General features: G+C 43.0%; 2 protein-coding genes across 5 annotated transcripts in view; one reads left to right on the top strand and one right to left on the bottom strand.

Moving 5' to 3' along the window:
• LOC112215009 (endosome/lysosome-associated apoptosis and autophagy regulator family member 2) overlaps positions 1-2,804 on the bottom strand; it is a 75,411-nt gene extending 72,607 nt beyond the window's left edge. For all 4 annotated transcript variants that reach the window (XM_042297995.1, XM_042297994.1, XM_042297993.1 and 1 more), the window contains exons 1-3: positions 2,767-2,804; positions 2,580-2,685; positions 1,499-1,672 (exon numbers count right to left, since the gene is read on the bottom strand). In XM_042297995.1, coding sequence (XP_042153929.1) covers positions 1,499-1,672; positions 2,580-2,594 — 189 coding nt within the window. In that variant the 5' untranslated portion in view covers positions 2,595-2,685; positions 2,767-2,804. The remainder of the gene's footprint in view (positions 1-1,498; positions 1,673-2,579; positions 2,686-2,766) is intronic.
• A 7,091-nt stretch (positions 2,805-9,895) lies between these two features.
• On the top strand, positions 9,896-11,723 carry LOC112214200 (achaete-scute homolog 1a). Its single transcript, XM_024372784.1, has 2 exons — positions 9,896-10,698; positions 10,851-11,723. Exon 1 carries the CDS (start codon positions 10,096-10,098, stop codon positions 10,678-10,680), a length of 585 nt encoding a protein of 194 aa, XP_024228552.1. The 5' UTR covers positions 9,896-10,095; the 3' UTR covers positions 10,681-10,698; positions 10,851-11,723.
• The last annotated feature ends 12,537 nt before the right edge of the window (positions 11,724-24,260 follow it).

Here is a 24,260-nt window from a genome sequence, read left to right on the forward strand (position 1 = left end):
CTCCAAAACCGCCATAAAAAAGCCAGACTATGGTTTGCAACTGCTCATGGGGACAAAGATCATACTTTTGTCCTCTGGTCTGATAAAACAAAAATAGAACTTTTTGGCATTAATCACCGTCGTTATGTTTGTAAGAAAAAGAGGGAGGCTTGCAAGCCGAAGAACACCATCCCAAAGGTGAAGCAAGGGGGTGGTTTGCTGCAGGAGGGGCTGGTGCACTTCACAAAATAGATGGCATCATGAGGCAGGAAAATTATGTGGATATATTGAAGCAACATCTCAAGACATCAGTCAGGAAGTTAAAGCTTGGTCGCAAATGGGTCTTCCAAATGGACAATGACCCCAAGCATACTTCCAAAGTTGTGGCAAAATGGCTTAAGGACAACAAAGTCATGGCCATCACAAAGCCCTGACCTCAATCCCATAGAAAAACTGTGGGCCGAACTGAAAAAGCGTGTGCGAGCAAGGAGGCCTACAAACCTGACTCACCCAACTTATTGTGGGAAGCTTGTTGGAAGGCTACCCGAAATGTTTGACCCAAATTAAACAATTTAAAGGCAATGCTACCAAATACTAATTGCGTGTATGTAAACTTCTGACCCACTGGGAATGTGATGAAAGAAATAAAAGCTGAAATAAATGACTCTCTCTATTATTCTGACATTTCACCTTCTTAAAATAAGGTGGTGATTCTAACTGACCTAAGACAGAGAATTCTTACTAGGATTAAATGTCAGGAATTGTGAATAACAATGCATTTTGCTAAGGTGTGTGTAAACTTCCGACTTCAACTGTATATCCCCAGTCTGTCCTGTGCATGTCCACCCACACCCTACAATGAACAGCTGTGTGATGGAACTTCTGTACGTCTCGAGATGTGTCCCTCAGTGTGTGTGTGTGTGCATGGTTGCGTTTGTGTGTGTGTGTGTGTGATGTGTTTGTGAATCTGGGCAGCCCTTTGACAGTGTTGCTAGCCTGCTGAGAGAGAATTCCCCTGGGATATAGAGAGCAAAGAAGAGAGGCAGAGAGAGAGATGAAGAGAGTGGTCCCGTCTGCTCCACAGGAGTGAATGCGTGGATTCCAGCCTCTGCCTCTATAAATACTCCAGTCACGCATCAGAACAACAGTCTGCTGGCAGGGACAGGTTTTTACATACATTTAGACGAGTAGAGGACACACACATTTAATCTGTTTCCCTTACTCTCAGTTAGAGGACATGAATACAGAACAGTACATGCACTGTTTGTGTGTCAGGTAGCATTAGCTGAGTTAATGGGGAACTAAACAAAATGGTGGACAGGGAAAACCAGGAGCTTTCTACCTGGTGCTGTGTTCTAATTAAATTACATGCAAGATTATTTTTGTATTTTGACCTACTTAGCCCACCTGTCAGCTCTCTCTAGTAACGAGCCTGCGGAGGAGGTTAGAACTAACTCATTTTTTTCCTTGATATGGTTTGAGTGAGAGTAGCTTTTAGGTTTGTTTAACTCCAACTCACCCACTCCCAGTTGCTCCAGCAGGGCCTTGAACTCTGGCCTCTCCTCCAGGACCCTAAGGAGATGGGTGGGCTCCATGCGCTCCAGCTCCACCCTCCAGTACACATAGATCTTGTGGTTGAAGCTGACGTACACCAGACAGGGGCTGTTCTTGCCATCCTTACAGGTGTACTGACCTGTTAAACACCAACATCTAAGGCCGGTTAGACGACAAGGGTTTCCCCTAATCACATGTCTTAATCAGGAAAAACTCCAGGCCCTAATCATTACAGTAAAATATACATTCAGTGACAATAGGAGAGGCTTAGAAATAGGATTTGTTCAAATCACATAAATAAAATCAGATGTTTTTTGTTACATGCGCCGAATACAACAGGTGTCGTAGACCTTACCATGAAATGACAAGCCCTTAAACCAACAATGCAGGTTTTTTTGTAAGAAAATATTTGCTCATCACTGTGGCCCTGTGAACACTGGCCTATAATAATGCGTGTTTCGCAAGCAATGCCAACAGTGGTGAGGCTGAACTAATTCATTCCAATAACCACAGAGACAAAGCATGGATGACCCCTGAGTGTGTGCTGTTCACACACCGACTCTGATAAGTCCTGTCTGTAGCTTCAACATGCGTTCATCGTTACACATTCTGCATTTATTCCTTGGGGTATTATTATTATTTGTATTATCCTCGGCGCTGTTGAAAAGCGCCCGTAAATTAGAATTTCACAGTTACTACACACTTGTTGTTTAAGAAGCATGTGACAAAAAGAATTTCATTTGATTCTCTCTTGCCCATTTCTTTAATCCTCTTATTAGATAACAATAGGATCTCTCTGTGCTCTCAGAGGCACTGGGGCTCGTGCAGAAATTGGAGAGACAGCATTTGACAGCGAGCGAGAGAGTGGGAGATAGAGAGGATGTAGCCTGAGCCTGAAGTCCAACACTGCCATCTAATGGTGACATGAGCTGGAATTATTTTTTGTATTAATACGGTCAATATCATTTGCTTCGTCATCACGTAAATCAGGTATATATATAGGTGAGGGATCTGACAAGAATGTGTGGTTCAGAATGAGATCTCACCTGCACAGAAAGCATTGACGTTCTCGTCAAACTGGAAGTGCACCACCATGCGGATGTAGGTCTGACCGTCCCAGGCACACGCCACCACCTCCTCTCTGCCGTCACCCTGGAGACAAGAGGCACAGTCAAAAAACGCACGGTCACAGGTAGTCACTAAAACAAACGTATACTGTTTTTATAAACTCACTGTGATGTCCAGCTTCTGCAGAGCAAAAAGCTGGTGATCCACCTGCACTGACCACTTCAACTGCTCTGAACTGTCCATCAGTTTCAGTGTGCTTGGAACACAAAAAAAACTACACGATCACATTGTTCACATACTAAAATTACCAACATTTTATGCTTAAAATTGTTAATGGCATCAAGAGTATTGTTTAAACTGCATATAATAATAATATTAATAATAATAAAACGACAGTCTGATAAAAAAAAATTAAGAACTAAAACAGCTCAAGACCTGCAGACCACTGGTTCTCACAGGGTTAAGGAAAACATTAAATCCATAGAAATGGAATGAATTATTAATACATTTACAGCAGCACTCAGTGCTGGACACCAACATAGTCATCTAAAGATATATTAGGTTCTCTGCATGTCCAGTGGTATGTACCTGCCAGGAGTGGGTGGAGCCTCCTCCCCAGGCCCCGCCTCAGAGGAGCCCTGTTGCGTCCATGTGCACAGCAGGATGGCAAAGCCACAACCAGGCTGGGACACCATCAGTTCAGGAAGACCCTCTTGGTCTGGGTTTACTGTCAGGCTGTCCACCTGTCACAGGAGGAAATAATGGATTAGAAATAGTAGAGTTTACACTTTACAGGATGTGAAGTCATCCAGTGTTATGTGGGGTTTATATGTCGGGCCAGAGTTCAACTTGGGATAACCGGTCATACAAAAGTAGCTCAGCTTTTAGCCAGGTCAATTTCTATGGCAACGAATCTTTCAGAACGAACCTGCTCCTGGGCAAGCTAACTCCACTTACCCTGAATGAAATGACTGAGCCACGAGTTGAGGATCAATTAACTCAGATTCACTCCCTCTTGCAAAGACTCCATTTGAGGAAGACGACTGACTCAATATTTTATTAATCAAATGTTTTTTGTGTGCTACAAAATACTAATGTTAAGATATCACATTTCACATTTAGTAATCATAGAATGCATTTTAAACTTCACACAATGTAACACTTTTGTGTGACTTAATAAATAACAAATATCAATAGGAGTGGGAAGGTGCTTGTGCATTGATAAACACACCAAAGACGGCCTTAACGAAAAGTTGGAAAATAAAGACGGCACTTTTAATAGCCTATTTCACACCATAGCCTGCTGAACTTGCATGGGAATTTTTCTCTCAGAACAAATAAAAATGTGGCACTGATTAATTCATAGATGAAGGTTTCAGCATTGTCTCAATGAAGAGTTCGACTAGCCATGTGCGACATGCGCCGTTACTAGCCTGTTAGAGTTAGCGGCAGGCGGACGAGCAATATCCACCGTCGTAGAACGGACCAAGCCTGAGCTGGAATGTAAAGCTTGCTGAAGATGGTAAGAAAACCCTGAGTAGAGTAATCTAGATTACTCCGTAGGAAACCCCTCAGGAGTTTTTCAGCCTTTGATTGACATATTCCATGTTTGTGTATAGACCTGCCTGTCCCTCCAGAAGCCACTTCTTCAGCAGGACCAGCTGTCCAGAGGTCAGGTCTGAAGAATCGTTGGGCTCCTTCCAGCGGAACGCTCTCACCACACGGTCTGTGTATCCCACTACAAGCTCACGGCGCCCATCCCCATCTGCAAAGCGCACACACACACACACACACACACACACACACACACACACACGGCTGAGAATAAAGCAGTCAAAACAGAAACGGTCAATTGCATTGAGGGTCCCTACATCTAGGATGAAATGGGTGCAGAACAGAGAGGTTACCTATGTCACTAATAAGGATGACTTTGGTGCGGGCAGAAATGTGCTGAGAGAAGCAGGGTTTCTGGTCATTAGAGAACAGCGCCTCCTGCTGGCTGGATGAATCTGACTTGGCTCCTGCCACTGCAGACAGGTCAAACAGGTGAAACCATCCCTCTGCACCCACAGCAACTACAAAGTTCTGATGGATAAGTTAAGGCGGTGAATAGTTAGATGATAGCACTCATTGGATGCAAGGGGGAAAAACACAAATATTCCTCATCTGACTGGAGGACTATGCAGTTTCTGCACACCCACCCTTCCGTAGTTGCAGATGTCTCCAACACCAACACAGGTGAGCTAAAGAAGAAACAAAAAAGATAATTCATTAAATATTTGTCTAAATCTGCTAAAATAACAACAGAAATCTGATGTGCAGGCAGAGGTGTTCAAATTCCCTCTTTAACGCCACTACAGTTGTACTTAAATGTGACAATATTTGAACTCAAAGAGGGGTGATCAAATGCCCTCTAAGCAGCCACTTACCATGCCCACACATGTTCTAGTGATCCAAGGCTTGGCGTCATCGTTCTTGTACACATGCAGCTTTCCACTGGTGTCACCCACGATAAGTTCATTCAGCTGTTCAAAAATAATAACAGTTCATGTCAAGGTTTTGGTGTCAAGGCCATGGGTACAGTCAGTCAGTCAAATGTAAGATATGTTGTCATAAATATGTTGAAGGTCAAGGAATGTGATAAGAGGACTGTTATGGCATCTACCATTTCACTCTTGACCCTCTTATCGTGACTGGAGGGAATGAGTCAGAGACCCTCTAAAGCAAGAGTTGTTATTTACAGTACAGGGACTAGAAAGGCACAGCTGGACAACGAGTGGGCAAGTGGAGAGTGGGCAGAGCAGTTTATGACTTCTGGAAAATTATTTATATGTTGCCACGTAGGTGGGTAAATAACTGGCAAAAAAACGAGTTGATACATGTCATTGGTAGGCTACAGTATGTATAACTGGCCCTAGGAGGTGGATACACTAACGCCGTGAGCATTGAGACTACACACATTTTTTTCAAGGATTGCCTATGTCTGAAAACATGGACACAATGAAAGATCGCTGAATAATTGTCTAGCTGCTGATATTTTACCGAGTCATTGTCCGCCTCCCCAAGACAAATTGCACGAGGGAAAAGGGTTCCGGTGAAATCCAAACTAACAAGCTGAACATAGCTCAAGGACCGCATATCACCAGATAACAGTTTGACAGCTGAGCTGGACACTGACAGCTGCAATTTGCACCATCCAGATGCAAGTTAGAGAAACGTCAAGTAGTTAGCTGTGTTAAAGCGTATATTTAAGCGTTGCTTCTGCTTTTAAACTTGGCGTGATAACTATTACCAACCATAACCACTAAAAATAACAGAAAGCTATACTAAACTTGTAAGACGTGAGGATTTGTACGCTCCTCCTTAAACAACGCTCACATGACAAAAATAGTACGGAAACATACTTGAGACAGACATCACGCGTTTTGTATTTTGCGATTCGTATGGTCACGTGGCGATATTTATTATAATCCCACAGATATCGTTAGTTATTGAGAAGTAAAGAAAAAATGAAACAGCCAACGGAAATGTGATATTGTAACATAATCCCTGCATTTGTATTTATGCACAAATACTGAATCCCACCTAGCTGATTATTCAATTGTTCATAATATAGACTAATGTCACACTCACATGTAGCCTAGTAATTCCAGAATATTCTATGAGTGTAAATGATCAATTATAATGTCAGTAAACTAAAAGAATAACGTGGTAAACTGCTGTGGGCATTAAATCAAAATATTTAAAAACTAAGTACAACTGCCATCAAGTGGTTACTCGTCGGGGTGCATTTGGGTGATGCACTGACAATCCTCTAGAGGGTGGTGTTGTACAAGACAAAATATTTTCCAACTATTTCACCTCATCCATACGGTCTAGGGACCCAAGGCCCTTCTGACCCATATGACACTTTGAGTGAGGAACCCAAGCCACCATTGTTTTGCCTATATATTAGGCCTACATGTTTGAAAGACCTACATTTGTTGGTATATTCTCAGAAGTACGGAATAATTTCAGTGCACAGCCTGTGGATATTTACTGCAGCAGAGCTGCTGTTTTCAGTGATCTCCAGTGGTGTAAAGTACTTAAGTAAGAATACTTTAAAGTACTACTTAAGTCGTTTTTGGGGGGTATCTGTACTTTATTTTACTATTTATATTTTTGACTACTTGTACTTTTATTTCACTACATTCCTTGAGAAAATATTGTACTTTTTACTCCATACATTTTCCTTGACACCCAAAAGTACTCATTACATTTTGAATACTTAGCAGGACAGAAAAATGTCAAATTCATGCACTTATCAACCGAACATCTCTGTTCATCCCTACTGCCTCTGATCTGGCGAACTCACTAAACACACTAATGCTTCGTTTGTAAATGATGTTTGAAGGTTGGAGTGTGCCCGTGGCTTTCTGTAAATAAATAAAAAACAAGAAAATGGTGCCATCTGGCTTGTTTAATATAAGGAATTTGAAATGATTTATACTTTTACTTTGATACTTATGTATATTTTAAACCAAATAGTTATAGACTTCTACTCAAGAATAGAAGAAGAATTTTACTGGGTGACTTTTACTTGAGTCATTTACTATTAAGGTAGCTTTACTTTTACTCAAGTATGACAGTTGGGTACTTTTTCTACCACTGGTGATCTCTCTAACTGTGTGTGTGTGTGTGTGTGTGTGTGTGTGTGTGTGTGTGTGTGTGTGTGTGTGTGTGTGTGTGTGTGTGTGTGTGTGTGTGTGTGTGTGTGTGTGTGTGTGTGTGTGTGTGTGTGTGTGTGTGTGTGTGTAAAGACCAGAACAGGTAGTCACGACCCATTAAACAGCTGCACATCACTGGCAACAGACATGACTGGATGATTGTCCACATAGACTGTAGGGAATTTCAGATAAATATTCAGTTCAGCATCTCTTCAATGGGCTAACTGCTGAGAGAAGTTGATTCAGATTACTCAGATGCCTTGTGATGGCATGGTTCATTACCATTCACTCCAGATGTTCTTGACAGGTCTCATTAATTCATTAATGCATAGCACAACAGTTTTATTTTACTCAATAAGTAAAACAAAAGCATCAGATAGATGTTTAAAGTAGCCTAATTTTAAACGTCCAAAACTTTCAAAATTAAAGTCCCCTATACTGTCATGTACGCCAGCTAGACACCACTATGCTATAGTACACTTCACATGTTTTATTTCAGATATGGTCTTTCATCTAAAACTCTATTTTTAGCCCAATTGAATAGTTAATGCAGCTGAATATAGGCTATGCCCTTCAAACTTTTTTATTTAGACCTATTCATGTTTATAAATTGTTAGTAAAGATAAATCAGAATTTTGATAACCGTGATCACTGTGTTTGCAACTTTGAAAATGCATTCAGTAGGGGCTTTTCACGTTATTATAAGACTGATCCGTTGTAATGCACCTGCAGAAATTATACAAAGTAGAGTCAGTGCCATGGGCGACCCCAAACGACCACATTATTTTAAAAATAAACACCACAATTTAGTTTAACAGCTAACAAATTGAAAATTAATCCCGCATATCACATAGGGATTATTTCCCAGGACAAATGGGCCCTTATGAGTTTTGTTTTATGATGTCTCAGTGAACTCCAAAAGCAGAAAGACAGAGGTGTTTCAATGGAGACTCGGGCGCCCAGATGTCATATTAATTATTACACTCGGCTATGACTGGAACCCTCGAATAGAGGGAGCGCTCTGCCTGCCTCTGGAAGATCTGCAGTAGAAACAAGTCTTTACAAAGCGCTAATTGGACTCTGGAACCGCACTGACAGGGGATGGTAGATAGGTTTCAGAAAGCCGACGATGGCGAGGGGACTGGGGGAAACTGAATAGAACCCACGCTTATTTTCTAAACTCTCTTGCTGTGCAAAAAAAAAAGGAGGAAAAAGAAAAGAAAAGTTGGTGGGGGCTGGGTTCTTCAATGCAGGCTTGATTTTGAATGCCACAGCCAACACAGAAAAATTTCACAATTTACCCCCTCCCCTCAAACACACACAACACACACACACACACACACACACACACACACACACACACACACACACACACACACACACACACACACACACACACACACACACACACACACACACACACACACACACACACACACACACTCATCCCCATGAGTGGAGTCGGTTGGTTTTGTTCTGAGTGAAAGACATGTTCTATTATGCTGCCCTTTAAAAGAAAACAAAATTGTCGAAATACACTGTGTCGAGTCGTTACTGTAACAAAATAGGGTGTATCAAATCATACACAAAACATCCTCGAATGCGTCCTTCTTTATGGCCCCTTCTCAGATTTATCCTTCCGTTCCGCCTCTCCGAGGGTGATGATTAGCTCTAGCCTAATGAAAGTGGGAAATTCGCCTCTGCTGGACAAAGCTCCATTCTTCGAAAGACGAAGCATTCAAATGCGGTTGTAAAAGTGTTAACAATAAACTGTGGGTCATCCAAGACTGTGGGGTCTGCTTGTGCCTGCCAACCCGACAGTGTTCCAAACAATTTACAGTCAATGGGGTCTATAAGGTATACCTGATAGTATACTGCCCATACTGTATGGACCGCAAAGACAATGCAAACAACTAAATCTTAACATCTTTGATAAGCGCCTTTAGGGTCCGCCTGAGTTTGAGAGCTGCCTTTCAGCACTACTTTTCGGTCCACTTGAGAAATTGGTTATCTGCATGCGTAAAAAGCTAGTATAGCCTAATAGGTTCGCGTGTATAAGCTAATTTAAAAAATATATATATATATTTTTAAATTCAACAGTTGTTTGAGTCACCCATAAAGGGACACGTTTAACTCATTTTACGCATAAATGAAATTACTCATTATTTGTCTTTTGACCTCGATCTTATTTTATATTCTATCACATTGTGGCCAACGTTTATGAACAAGACCCCCAATCTCTCATTCGCCATGAAACAATTCAATATATATATTATATAAGGTCAATTTCTGAACCAAAGACGCTCTATTTTTATGCATTTTATATGAGGAGCATTTTGGAACCTTTGCGCGTAATCATTAATTCTATTAAAACTAAAATTCTATTAGTGCTCAAAACTCTCAAGACATCTGGAACAAGTAGGCATGCTGCAACCAGTTGTGCTTTGGTGACTGTTTGTTCAGTGGTTCAAGTGGCACGCGACCGGCGTACGCATTGCAACAGCACAGGAGCCAAGGTGAATACAACTAGCACGAGGAGGAGGCGTGGTCAGGTCCAGCGCGTGGGGCTGCCAGTGTATAAGCCTCGCTACTAGCCTTTCTCAGGACTCAGTTCAGACTGAGGAGTGTGCGAGGCAGAAGCCCACAAGACCGCCCATTAAACACGGGTAAAGTGAGCATTAAGCCACACGTGAACGCCACGAGCAGGACGCAACTGCTACCGATCAATCCAAAGAAGAACTCTGAGATTCTCTGCAGCTCTTATTTTTTATTTTTCAATTACGTGCCAATGGACATCACAGCAAAGATGGAAATAAATGTGAGCCAGCAGCAGTTCATGCCGCCCTCCTGCTTCTTTGCTGCCGCAGCGCAGAGTATCCAGCTCAGCCCTACCAGCAGCCAAGGGAGCGGCAAGTCAGCATCCAAGGTGAAGAGGCAGCGCTCATCCTCGCCCGAACTGCTAAGATGCAAGAGGAGGCTGAACTTTGCCGGCTTTGGGTACAGCCTGCCGCAGCAGCAGCCGCACACTGTGGCGCGGCGGAACGAGAGGGAGCGCAACAGAGTGAAACTTGTCAACAACGGCTTCGCCACTCTCCGGGAACACGTCCCCAATGGCGCAGCCAACAAGAAGATGAGCAAAGTGGAAACGTTACGGTCGGCGGTGGAGTACATTCGCGCACTGCAGCAACTTTTGGATGAGCACGACGCCGTGAGCGCAGCGTTTCAGTCCGGGGTCCTGTCGCCCAACAACTACCCCAACGAGATGAACTCCATGGCAGGCTCTCCAGTGTCCTCCTACTCGTCCGATGAGGGGTCTTACGACCCTCTCAGCCCCGAGGAGCAGGAACTCCTGGACTTCACTAACTGGTTCTGAAAAACTGTATCCTATAAGGTAAACAGGTTTTTATAATAGGCCTGTCATTCATATTCTACAAGTTCTGTATTATGATTTGTTATAATAAATAGTTGCATTATTAGGTTTTCAAGATCAATTGAAAATAACTCAACTAATGTCTTACCCCCTTTTCTTGTTCGTTACTATAGGAATATGGGTCAATTGAATGATGTAAGCTCTCAGCATGGCTCGGGAGGATTACAGAGGAGCTCGCGCCCTCTAGAACAAGACGCACTGAGCTGGCGTTCTGCTCCGGTCGTCCACGACCCAGTCCACCTAAAGGAACCGCCTTGCAACCAGAGAAACTGCGGACATGCAGGCCAGTGTTGAGCAAAAACGCCAAAGGACTAAATAGAAAACAGGCTCTCCATGTCTGACAGCGTGGGAATCCAACCTTCCAGCACATTCGCCCACGAAAACAACATTTCAAAAGTGATTTTACAACAGCACACAAAACATAATTTAAAATGTTGTTCTCAAACTATGCTTAATCCAATCAAAGAACATCAACCCTTCTTTGCAAACTCATGTGACATTTAGTTCTAAAATGCTTCCAATGTGCGGATTTTATTATATGAAATTCTATATCAAACATGTTTTTGCAATATATCAAGATATTTTTGTATGTAAAGATATTTTTTTAGATGTTTTCTTTTGTATATATTTATATTGATAAGTTGCTCTTACCTCTTGCCTATTTTAGACTTGTATAATGCTCTGCAGCTGGCTATTCTGTGTATGGTCATTGATTAATGAGGTTTCAAGAAGGGGTTTGACACTCCGACGTTTGAATTCAGCACCAATGTGTCTTATTTAATAGGAAATACATGTTATTGTACATGGAGTTCACGATGATCAAAGGTTATGCAGCTATTGTCCAAACAGAGCACAATGGCGATTCATTGTCTATTGCTATACTGCCAGCTCCACACTGCCTTTACTTATATCATGTTGGTTGAAAAGAGAAAAGCCTATAACCATATTTTCTACACTCTAGTCTCATAATAAAACATGTTCTAGTATTTCCATTTGTACCTCAGACTTTTTACGTTTGCATTTTACATTCACTTTTAGTTACAGTGTGTTTTGACTGGAGATGGAATGGGAGAAAGGATATAGGAGAGGGGGGAATGACATATATTTCTGTTACATTTTTTAATACAAATATTACCCATTTTACGCACACTTCCACCAACGAACACATCTTATGCGCGTCTCCATTTGCGTAAAAAACGGTACATTCTGTAATATTTGTATTAACATACAAATAGAGTAATATAACAATAGCAAATTCGAATCCTCAAGAATCCAATAGCCCCGTTTCTAGCCCGAGGATACTTAATGGGGGATAATACGTCTTGCCTGGCTTTAGGCTAGCGGAGACGTGTCATGAATATTGGAGCGTTCATGCTGCATGTCAATTCTGTTGTGCACCAGCTCAATGCTGAAGCGCGCAAGCGCGTGCATATCAGAGTGAGAAAAATATGTAGCTAAGCCCAGCACCCCAAAATAGCACTTGAAAAAGTCCCAGTTGTGACAATGACTCCGTCAGTCCGTCTATGCCATCCTCTTTGTCAAATCCATTGCAATAAACTCTAAAAACAACTTTAGTAAACGAAACTGTATAAATAACTGAATTATATCTGTTTACTATGTTTTTGGAACCTCTAATATATTGTGCAATTCTGTAAAACAAACAATCATATTTCTAATTGAAACATACTTAATTCGTTGGCAAACCATCAACATTAGGATTCTGGATCATATAGCACTGTAGGGTTTTAAGCTCTGAAAATAAAGTTCATTGTGATGACAAGAAAAAACGCAAAGCTTAAAAAGTTATTCTGGTTTAGCCTACATGTAAATGATCTCACCTGTGGTAACTTGCAGGTGCCTACAGTGTAAAAATAGACATACAAACAGTTTTGCAAAGAGCACCCATAACATTCTGCTCCATTTCACTCTGTAAAGTGCTAAGGTGACAGTATATTTGACCGTAACTGTAGGCTATATATTGAAACTCACAATAAGCATAATCAAGGGGAAGGAAATCATTTGTAATTGTTTGATTATATTGATTACAAAAGTTGGCACTTGGTAGTCTTGTTTGCCTTGGTTCATAAGATTTAATCAATGAAACAGAGACTGATTAAATATTTTAGATGAAAATATGTTTAGTTCAGGTACCTATCTATTCCCTGAGGCCAAGAAGCATCGAGTTTGACAGGTAGGGACGCGTTTGCTTCGAGGCGCGTGCCTGGTTTAATGAGTGAATGCGGTTGTCTGGTGGTGGAGTGGAGACAGAGCATTGAATTGGCTGACGGCGTGTGCCTTTCCTACAGCAGCGCGCGACTAGCACTCAACGTCCTTGGGAAGAAAAAAACAGTTTGGCTGAATTTAAACCATTTGTTGCGTGCAGCTGCCAGAGGGAATATCGTCAAAGAGTGCCAGGTATTGTTCACCACTATCTCTAGCTGAAAGGGTTATTGCTCAGCAGTTATGAACTTGTGATGTTACCACAATACAATTCCTTGACACCAAGATAAACATCATAGCTGATGCTTCATTCATGATTTATTCGGTAAAATGGTAGTCAAATAAGAATATATTCTAAGGCATGGCTACTAGGCCTACATATTATTTGAGTGGAGCCTACTATTACATCAAGCCTGTGCATTGTGTATAATGCACCATTATCTAACTCTCTAGAGGGACAAATACTGATTTGAAATCTATTGCTGGGACCAAGTTCTTTATAGACAGGACACAACGTGTATTTTCTGATGGTGTTAAGTCAGGTTTCCTTGATATTAGGAAAGGTGTCATACAAGGTTTGATTTTGGGTCCTGTACATTTTACTAACTACAGTACAGAAACAATATTGGTTTGTCTGTAAAAAAAAATGTTTACCTTCACTTGTGTGCGCGGGCATACAGTTGTGTGTTCTGCTGCCCTTTCTGTTGACAAGGCTCTATCTGATCATCAATCTGCCTTCATTGATTTACAGAAAACCTTTATTGACCTCAAACTAGTATTTAATTTTATGTTTTCTAGAGCACATGTACTTTAGATTGTGCTAACATCGACTGTGTCCCTGCATGCAAATATCTGGGCATCTGGATAGACGATGGGCTGTCTTTTAAAAAGCATATTGATGATTTAGTGAGGAAGCTGAGAATAAAAATGGGGTTCTACTATAGAAATAGGCCCTGCCTCTCGCTTAATTGTAGAACGCAGATCATTTTATCGACGTTCCTACCGTTCCTAGACTATGGTGACATCTATATGAATGCAAGCAGCCACTTCATTAACGCCGTTAAATGCAGTTTACCATAGCGCACTTCGTTTTATTACTGATGATAGGTTCAATACACATCACTGCCTTCTTTACCAAAAAGTAGCCTGGCCATCTTTGAAGTCACATTGGTCGATTCATTGCGCTCTTTTTATTTACAAAGCTCTCTTACAAAAACTCTGGCCGTACCTAGCATAATTAATAACTTTTAGAGATACGAATTACAGTATCATACCTGGTCTCAGGGATGGCTTACTCTGGAAATCCCTTCGGTCTCTGCTTTTAGTTTGTTAGCACTCTATGTATGGAACAATCTATAGAGTTCCCGGATGTGGTGTGGTGCCTCTCGTTCAAATTGTTGATTGGGGACCTCTTTGCCGAGGAATGTGATTGTTTTTCTTGAATGTGTTTGTAATTTTGTATAGGCCTATTTGTATTATATTTTAAATTGTGTATATGCTGGGCTTGCTTGGTAAATAGACCTTGGTCTCAATGGAACTCCCTGTTAACATTTTACTGCAGTGGGCTAAGTCAGGGTCACACAGTCTTTCTTGGTAGTCTTAAACAAATCTACTGTACTTTGAAACAAAAGTATACACTTCACACACGGTTATGGGCTTAAACAATAAATAAAAAAATTGGCAACTGAAAACATTAACGCTTTCAGATGAAAAGCGTCAGCGAAAATGTATTACATTTTGACTTTGCATCCCAACATTATACATCACAGAAGACTGAAATAAAATAAAACCGTTTGACATAGAAACACCGAATTCTCGGCGTAAAAAACAGAAAATGTTTATTAATTATGAAAAAAATAACATTTACACCCAGGATTGCTCTAGAGGGCGATTTGATAATGTGACTGCAGGAAAGGGTTACAATAAAGATGAAATAAAAATAGAGCTTACCAAGAAGGGCACAAGACACAAAAACGACAGGCAATATGTATAGCTCTCTTTAGTACCCTTATTAGGCATTATAGAATTTCTATGACACAGCTACTCGAAAACAGCAATGAATGGTCCGAACAATTCCGTGACCGCCTGTCAGAGTGCGTTAACGCTCCCCCCCCCACCACTCTGTCAAGCCTGAGGGAAATTAAAGAAAGAACTGCTATATCTAATTTGTAATTTCTTGCCGGACCCTCTCACTTAAAGCTGAGGGAGCTGATTGAAAACACATAGGAGATTTAGGTTAGGTCATGCTTCATTTATTTTATTTTCATAATGCCACATTACTCAGTTACTAAAGCGGTGGAGAGCTATTATATTCACCCCTCTATCTGAAAAACCCGCACAAAGGTTTGGTATAAATCATGCATTAAATCAATGCTTGATTTGTGCAAAAGTTCGAAGTTGCACCTGCATCTTGCATTTTAGGATTTGCCCCCCCATGAGCATCAATTGTGTATCCCTTGTCTAACTGGAGTCTAAACGTGTTATGTTCATATTCAGTGCATTACTGATTCAGCATGAACCGCAACTGAAAAGCCCTGCATATTTCAGTACCATAGACAGCACCCTACTCAAGCTTAGATGTCCACCTTCAGTAGGCCATTTATCAATGCATATTCCAAAGGATGTCTCCAAAGCCCCTTTGAAGAAATGTCTCAGAATGTCGACCTTATTACATGAAAAGTGCCCCCCCCCCATATAAACAACATATAAAAAACAGCTTTAAGTGCATTAGCTAGCATTTTAGAAAGAGAACCCTGGAACCCTGTTGCCACAGTGTGTGGTAGCTAATGACAAATAGGGGTCAAGCCTGTGTAGCCAATGACAACACAGGTTGCTGGAGTCATCCAGTGGGTTGGCGATGACCGAGTTGTGGATTAGGACGAAGAGGGGCTGGTACGCCAGGAAGTCCAGCAGGTCCAGGGAGCTGATGTGTCGGAGCTCCTGTTTGATGGCTTCCTCTTGTTCTGGTCGGATGCCCCCGGCCTTTAGCTCCACCAGGAGCTGCTCTGCGCTGATACAGCCCTGCTGGGCCACAGCACCCCCTGTCTGCACCTCCAGCAGGAACAGGAACAGCTGCTGTGGAGGGACAAACACCATGGTGGAAAAAAAGAGAGGCCCTTTCAATATGCAATGGTGTGGACTTGGTTTAGACAGGGCAGAGGTGTGCGTGTGTGTCTCGTATATGTGGGTGTCGGTCGGTGTGTTCCTCTTCTAGCACCTCATGTTACATCGGCCTGTTTCTAGTCTTGTATGAGTGCACCTGTTTGCACAGTTAAATGCATTCTAGGTAATAATTGGGGGGAGGGGGTATAATCCTCTGGCAATCAGCCCACTTCTACCCTCCAGCTCCTGCAGCCCAGTTAACAACCTTATCCCTACCACCAGCTCTATAATTACAAAGCCTTCCTCCACCTAGACCAGGCTCAGTTTCCACACCCATGGCCACATGCTTTCATGTTCCCTATGTGCCTTTCAGCAGCCCCGTCGGCTTGCCCTCCCCATTTGAATGTGACGGGCTGCATTGCCTCTTGTGAATGGCCATCCTATAACCCTGGTCCATCTGAGATGAGTGGTAGTGTGTCTCAGGGCTGATTAAAGGGAGGGAGGGGCGGAGCAGCGCGGGAGGTACACCGCTGGGCACTTTAATGAGATTAAGGCCCCGCAATCCATGAAAGCGAAAAGGAGCCTCTCTCTCTCGCTCTCTCTCTCTTTCTATAGATGCACTTGGTCCTTCTGGAAAAAGCTAGTTTTACTAAGATTTCATTTGAAATGCCCTTCAAAGTGTTTGCCAAGTCTTTATTTCACTGTAATTACCCTCCCGGGGCCATGAAAGAGGGAGAGGTACCGCAGGTTGGAAGAGATTGTGATGTAAGCATGAAAATACCTTCATGAGAGTGATTATGGTAAATGCTAAACTATACTGTACATGGTAAAGATGGGCTTTACAGTTAGGGAGTAAGCAAACTACCTGAATTATATTGAATATTATTACCACATGAATAGTGCCTTCAGAAAGTGTGATTAAAATGGATTTCATTGACATTTTTTGTCAGCAATCTACACAAATTACTCAGTAATGTAAGTAGTCAATACATGTTAGAATCACCTTTGGCAGTAATTACAGCTGTGAGTCTTTCTGGGTAAGTCTATAAGAGATTTCCACACCTGGATTGTGCAACATTTACCCATTATTCTTTTCAGGATTCTTCAAGCTCTGTCACATTGGTTGTTGATCATTTCTAGACAACCATGTTCAGATCTTGACATAGATTTTCCAGCAGATTTAAGTCAAAACTGTAACGCGGCCACGAGTAAAATTCAATGTTGTCTTGGTAAGCAACTCAAGTGTAGATTTGGCCTTGTGTTTTAGGTCAGGGTTTTCCAAACTTGGTTCTGGGGCCCCCGCTGGGTGCAAGTTAAATGTTTTGCCCTGCACTACACAACTGATTCAAATAGCCAATTAATCATCAAGCTTTGATTATTTGCATCAGCTGTGTAGTGCTAGGGCAAAAAACTAAAAGTGTACCCACGGGGGGCCCCAGGACTGAGTTTGGGAAACTCTGATTTAGGTTATTGTCCTGCTGAAAGGTAAATTCATCTCCCAGTGTCTGATGGAAAGCAGACTGAAACAGGCTTTCCTCTAGGATTTTGCCTGTGCTCAGCTCCTATCTGTGTTTTTTCTTTACTGAAAATCTCCCCAGTCCTTAATGATTACAAGAATACCCATAACCCAATGCAGCCACCCCTATGCTTGAAAATAGGAAGTGGTACTCAGTAATGTACTGTATTGGATTTTCCCCAACCATAACACTTTGTATTCGGGACAAAAAAGTTAATTGCTTTGTCACATTTTTTGCAGTATTACTTTAGTGCCTGCAAACAGGATGCATGTTTTGGAATATTTTTATTCTGTACAGACTTCCTTTTTTTTCACTCTGTCAATTTGGTTAGTTTTGTGTAGTAACTACAATGTTGTTGATCCATCTTCAGTTTTCTCCTATCACAGCCATTAAACTCTGTAACTGTTCTAAAGTCACCATTGACCGCATGATGAAATTCCTAAATGGTTTCCTTCCTCTCCGGTAACTGAGTTAGGATGGACTTCTGTAACTTTGTAGTGACTGGGTGTACTGATAAACCATCCAAAGTGTAATTAATAACTTCACCATGCTCAAAGAGATATTTAATGTCTGTTTTGTTTTTTTATTTACCCGAGGCATTGGAAAACCTCCCTGGTCTTTGAATCTGTGTTTATAAAAAAAATGTATTTAACTAGGTAAGTCAATTAAGAACAAATTCTTATTTACAATGACGGCCTACCCCGGCCAAACCCAGACAACGCTGGGCCAATTGTGTGCCGCCCTATGGGACTCCCAATCACGACCTGATGTGATTCAGACGGGATTCAAACCAGGGACTGTCACCTCTTGCACTGAGATGCAGTGCCTTAGACCACTGCGCCACTCGGGAGCCCGTGTTTGAAATTCATTGCTCGACTGAGGGACCTTACAGATAATTGATAAACACTGTCATTGCACACAGAGTGTCTCCCTGCAAATTATTATGTGACGTGTTAGGCACATTTTTACTCCTGAACTTGTTTAGGCTTTCCATAACAAAGGGGTTGAATACTTATCGACTTAAGACATTTCAGCTTATCATTTTGAATACATTTTTACAAATTTCGAAAAAACATAATTCCACTATGACATTATGGGTTATTGTGTATAGGCCAGTGACACAAAAGAAAATCTAAATTTAATCTACAGTATACATTTAAAATTCAGGTCGTAACACAACAAAATGTGGAAAAAGTCAAGGGGTGTGAATACTTTCTGAAGGCACTGTTTACCATCGTTCATACTGAAGATGTTGCTTCAACAGGCATGAGATAATGACAATATGTGGTTTGTATTACCTTTGCTTTGTATAGCTTTAATGCCAAAGAATGGAAGTCCATTTAGCTTATCAGGGAACGCATCTCTACAGTGTCACTGTTAGGGTAAAGGCGAGAAAGAGAGAGTAAACAGAAAAACAGGAGTGGTAGCCCAGTTGGGGAGGTCTGGGTCCCTGTGGCGGGTGTTTTTTGGCGGGGCTCTCCCATGTGACGCTGTTTGGGGAGACGTGATGGTAAAGTGTTCTGAGCCCATTGTGGTTGCTCACAGTGGCCTGTCCTCAAAACAATGACCATGGATAAGGGGACATCCCGCCACAGATAACGGATAAAACTGCTCTGGATGGAGACAGTGAGTGGGTGGTGAGGGGTAGTAGGGTTGGGGGGTTCAGTGGAGGTAGATTAGAGGAAGAGGAAGGAGAGACCGGGATCAGGGCACGCTCTGGTGCAATATGACCACTCGCTGACCGGCACAATCTAGTCCCCGTTCAGATAATTAGACAGAGACACAGAAGATTGTGTTGGGACAGACCTCTCCTGTCCAGCGTGTGGCACAGCGACGGCCGTCCCCCGGTCTCTAACGAGCCCCCCGTGCTAATGAGCCCTTGTCCCTCCCCGGCCAGGCCCACGCGCTGAATGGCCTGTTAGTGGGAAAGAATGGAATCAGCACTCTGCCACCGAGTTGAGCGCACGCCTGAGTGCTCACAGCTCTGCGATTGGCCCACTTCCCCAACCGGGGCCAAGACGGGAGGGGCTTGATGGGAACGAGGGGAGACAGGGCAGCTAATGATCATTAATTGCACTTGGTTTGCAGTAAAAGAGCCCAAATGACAGTGCAGGGAAGGACAGTCATGATAATGGCCGCCCTAAACATGGGTCCGGGAAGGACCAGTGAGGATAATAGCAGCCTAACCCACTTCTTTTGTTGGCCCTCCTACGGCACCCTGCCATGGACAACCCAGCAGACTTCGTACTTACGTAATGTCCAACATTTTGGTCACTCCTCCATTAGGGGGGCAGGGGCATGATGAGGTTGGGGGTCAGTGTTGGAACGCAAATGCATGCTGACCCAGTTAAAATCGAGTGACAGGGAGAAATTGAGACTTGTTTTTGGAAGAGGGGGATTTGAGCAGGCCACAGTTGGAAGGAAGGAGAGAATTAATAAAAGCATGTCTGAGGGAGAAGAAGAGGAGAATGCATTTGGAGGGACTCAGAAGTGACACACACACACACAGGTCAGAGTGAGGAAAGACTACTAGGAGTGACATTCTACTACAGATTTTCCAGGTTCGGGGGGTTCCACTGGTGTCCTGTAAGGGAATGCAACCCTGGCTCTGATGGGCTGCTGCTGTATGGAAATGTGTCTCTCAGATCATGTGACCTGCCCTGAGGGAATAGCAATGTACAAGGCAGGCTGAGAAGCACAGTGTTATACAGGGACAGATGGACTGAGTCAGGGGGCAACACGCCAGAGAGAGAGAGAGAGAGACATTGAGAGAGATAGAGAGAGAGAGAAAGAAAGACATTGAGAGAGCGAGAGACATTGAGAGAGAGCGAGAGAGCGAAAGATACTGAGGCACAGAGGGGAGAACTAGATTGAATAGTAGAGTGACATTGCGAAGGATATAAAGGGAATTGCGGGGGAAGGGGGAAATAAGGGCATGGTACATCATTATTTGGTATACTCATGCTGGTCAATCCTCAAAGGCAACCAGAGAGTAGAATTTTTGGGGTACCGTTACAGATTAGTTTTACGCTAGGACTAAAGTCAACAGGATTAGAGCAGGTAACAGGATCAATTTAGTTCAGCTAGGACCAGATGAGAGACTGACGCTATTGTTTTTTAGGGAAGGGTATTAAGATGACTAATCTTTGTCTTGAAGCTTGTACTTCCATCTAAGGACCTACAGATGAAAATCGGCGGTTTAGGAAACTCTGGAAGTATTATATGCCAGTATTATCTGAGATGTTAATGATTGGGCATGGTCCCTGTTAGAAATATCCAGGAACCATTTACAAGAGCCCTGAAAAGAGTACCATTTCCATGCACAGGGCGTTAAAATGAATCACGATCACAATTACTTCTTCCCAGACTAAACACCCCAGTTAGTCCCTCTCCATTTCTGGAGAAGTCAGACAGTCTATAGTCATAGATGGGATTGAGTAGGACCCTCTTCTCCTCTTCACCGGGCAGCACAAAGGGCCCGCCGTAAATCAGGGGACCCATGACCCTGGCCGCGTCCACCCTGAGAGGGAGCTCTCACACTGGACTGTGTCTCCCTGAGCAGCCCCTGACCCCCGGAGACCCCTGGAGCTTCAGGCGGGCCCTGTTCACAGTACTTAGTACTCAGCCATAAACCACGGCCAGGGAGAAACGTGCAGTGTGTGGGAATCTGTGGCATATGGGACATAATGTAGTGACAGAGGCCCCAAACTCTAATCAGTGTGATGGGGTTCTGTATTGGGATCATGACTGCCCGGGTCAGATTTAATGGCCTGACTAGTCGTGTTGTAGTCTTAATATATTCACAGGCATACACAAACACACTCAAAACAGTACACACGCACTGAGGCATACACAGTGGACAGACATACCGATGCATACACAGTGGACAGACATACCGATGCACACACAGTGGACAGACATACCGATGCACACACAGTGGACAGACATACCGATGCACACACAGTGGACAGACATACTATTATTCTTATTCATGGTGGGGTGGTCAGTGACACCTCTTTCGACTTCATTGTGAAAAGGGAGTTCGATTAGTGACTTGGACTACTCACTCCATGGTAGCTATTTTCTGAGCCAGGCTCGCAATCACAGCAGAGAGCCTCAGGTCTGTAAGTCCATCTGTCACCCTGAAATCCACCATCTCCAGGATCTGAGAGAAAAACCATCATGGTCAAAGTGATACGGAAGGTGCTGTGTGTGTGTGTGTATTCACCCTGTAGACGTATATCTCTTCTTCATCAGAGAGCAGCTCTGGAGGAATGACCTTCTTTAGTGCCATTGGCACTTACAGGCAGGAGATGTAACCATCAGCATCAATGACAACCTGAAGGGATCATCATGAACATGATCATAATCAACAACAACATCATCATGTAAGCAAAGTTAGGATCACGAGAGACAGGAAGAGTGAAGTGGAGAGAGAGAGTAAGAACTAGAGAAAGAGAGAGACAGGAAGAGTGAAAAGGAGAGAGAGAGTAAGAACTACAGAGAGTGTAAGAACTACTTTTTAAATTTTTAATTGTATTTCACCTTTATTTAACCAGGTAGGCTAGTTGAGAACAAGTTCTCATTTGCAACTGCGACCTGGCCAAGATAAAGCATAGCAGTGTGAACAGACAACAACACAGAGTTACACATGGAGTAAACAATAAACAAGTCAATAACATAGTAGAAAAAAATAATCTATATACATTGTGTGCAAAAGGCATGAGGGGGTAGGCAATAAATAGGCCATAGGAGTGAATAAGTACAATTTAGCAGATGAACACTGGAGTGATAAATTATCAGATGAACATGTGCAGGTAGAGATACTGGTGTGCAAAAAAGCAGAAAAGTAAATAAAATAAAAACAGTATGGGGATGAGGTAGGTAAATCGGGTGGGCTATATACCGATGGACTATGTACAGCTGCAGCGATCGGTTAGCTGCTCAGATAGCAGATGTTTAAAGTTGGTGAGGGAGATAAAAGTCTCCAACTTCAGAGATTTTTGCAATTCGTTCCAGTCGCAGGCAGCAGAGAACTGGAAGGAAAGGCGGCCAAATTAGGTTTTGGCTTTCGGGATGATCAGTGAGATACACCTGCTGGAGCGCGTGCTACGGGTGGGTGTTGCCATCGTGACCAGTGAACTGAGATAAGGTGGAGCTTTACCTAGCATAGACTTGTAGATGACCTGGAGCCAGTGGGTCTGGCGAATAACATGTAGCGAGGGCCAGCCGACTAGAGCATACAGGTCGCAGTGGTGGGTGGTATAAGGTGCTTTAGTAACAAAACGGATGGCACTGTGATAAACAGCATCCAGTTTGCTGAGTAGAGTATTGGAAGCTATTTTGTAGATGACATCGCCGAAGTCGAGGATCGGTAGGATAGTCAGTTTTACTAGGGTAAGTTTTGCAGCATGAGTGAAGGAGGCTTTGTTGCGAAATAGAAAGCCGACTCTAGATTTGATTTTGGATTGGAGATGTTTGATTTGAGTCTGGAAGGAGAGTTTGCAGTCTAGCCAGACACCTAGGTACTTATAGATGTCCACATATTCTAGGTCGGAACCATCCAGGTTGGTGATGCTAGTCGGGCGTGCGGGTGCAGGCAGCGAACGGTTGAAAAGCATGCATTTGGTTTTACTAGCATTTAAGAGCAGTTGGAGGCCACGGAAGGAGAGCTGTATGGCATTGAAGCTCGTTTGGAGGTTAGATAGTACAGTGTCCAAGGAAGGGCCAGAAGTATACAGAATGGTGTTGTCTGTGTAGAGGAGGATCAGGGAATCACCCACAGCAAGAGCAACATCATTGATATATACAGAGAAAAGAGTTGGCCTGAGAATTGAACCCTGTGGTACCCCCATAGAGACTGCCAGAGGACCGGACAACATGCCCTCCGATTTGACTCACTGAACTCTGTCTGCAAAGTAGTTGGTGAACCAGGCAAGGCAGTCATTAGAAAAGCTGATTTGTATGGGTCAGGATGTTTTCTGTTTGCTGGGGAGGCGTCGAGGTTGGAGTAGCCAGGAGGAAGGCATCAGGTCTGGATTTATCGGTGAACCAGCCTCAGTGCAGTGGGCTGGGATATCTGTTCTTTTTGGAGTTCTGCATTTTTTGAAAAAGCTGGCCTTTGCTTTCCTGACTGACTGCATGCTTGTCTAAGATGGTGAGGAAGTTACTTTTAAAGAATGACCAGGCATCCTCAACTGACGGGATAAGGTCAATATCCTTCCAGGATACCCGGGCCAGGTCGATTAGAAAGGCCTGCTCGCAGAAGTGTTTTAGGGTGCGTTTGACAGTGATGAAGGGTGGTCGTTTGACCGCGGACCCATAGCGGATACAGGCAATGAGGCAGTGATCGCTGAGATCCTGATTGAAGACAGCAGAGGTGTATTTGGAGGGCAAGTTGGTCAGGATAATGTCAATTAGGGTGCCCATGTTTACGGATTTAGGGTTGTACCTGGTGGGTTCCTTGATGATTTGTGTGAGATTGAGGGCATCTAGCTTAGATTGTAGGACTGCTGGGGTGTTAAGCATATCCCAGTTTAGGTCACCTAACAGAACAAACTCTGAAGCTAGATGGGGGGCGATCAATTCACAAATGGTGTCCAGGGCACAGCTGGGAGCTGAGGGGGGTCGGTAGCAGGCGGCAACAGTGAGAGACTTATTTCTGGAGAGAGTAATTAGTAAAAT

This window comes from Oncorhynchus tshawytscha, linkage group LG15 (genome assembly GCF_018296145.1).
Source record: "Oncorhynchus tshawytscha isolate Ot180627B linkage group LG15, Otsh_v2.0, whole genome shotgun sequence".
NCBI lineage: Eukaryota > Metazoa > Chordata > Actinopteri > Salmoniformes > Salmonidae > Oncorhynchus > Oncorhynchus tshawytscha.

Excerpts from the sequence above, each read along its gene's own strand:
- LOC112214200 (XM_024372784.1), top strand. The coding sequence starts at position 10,096 with ATGGACATCACAGCAAAGATGGAAATAAATGTGAGCCAGCAGCAGTTC.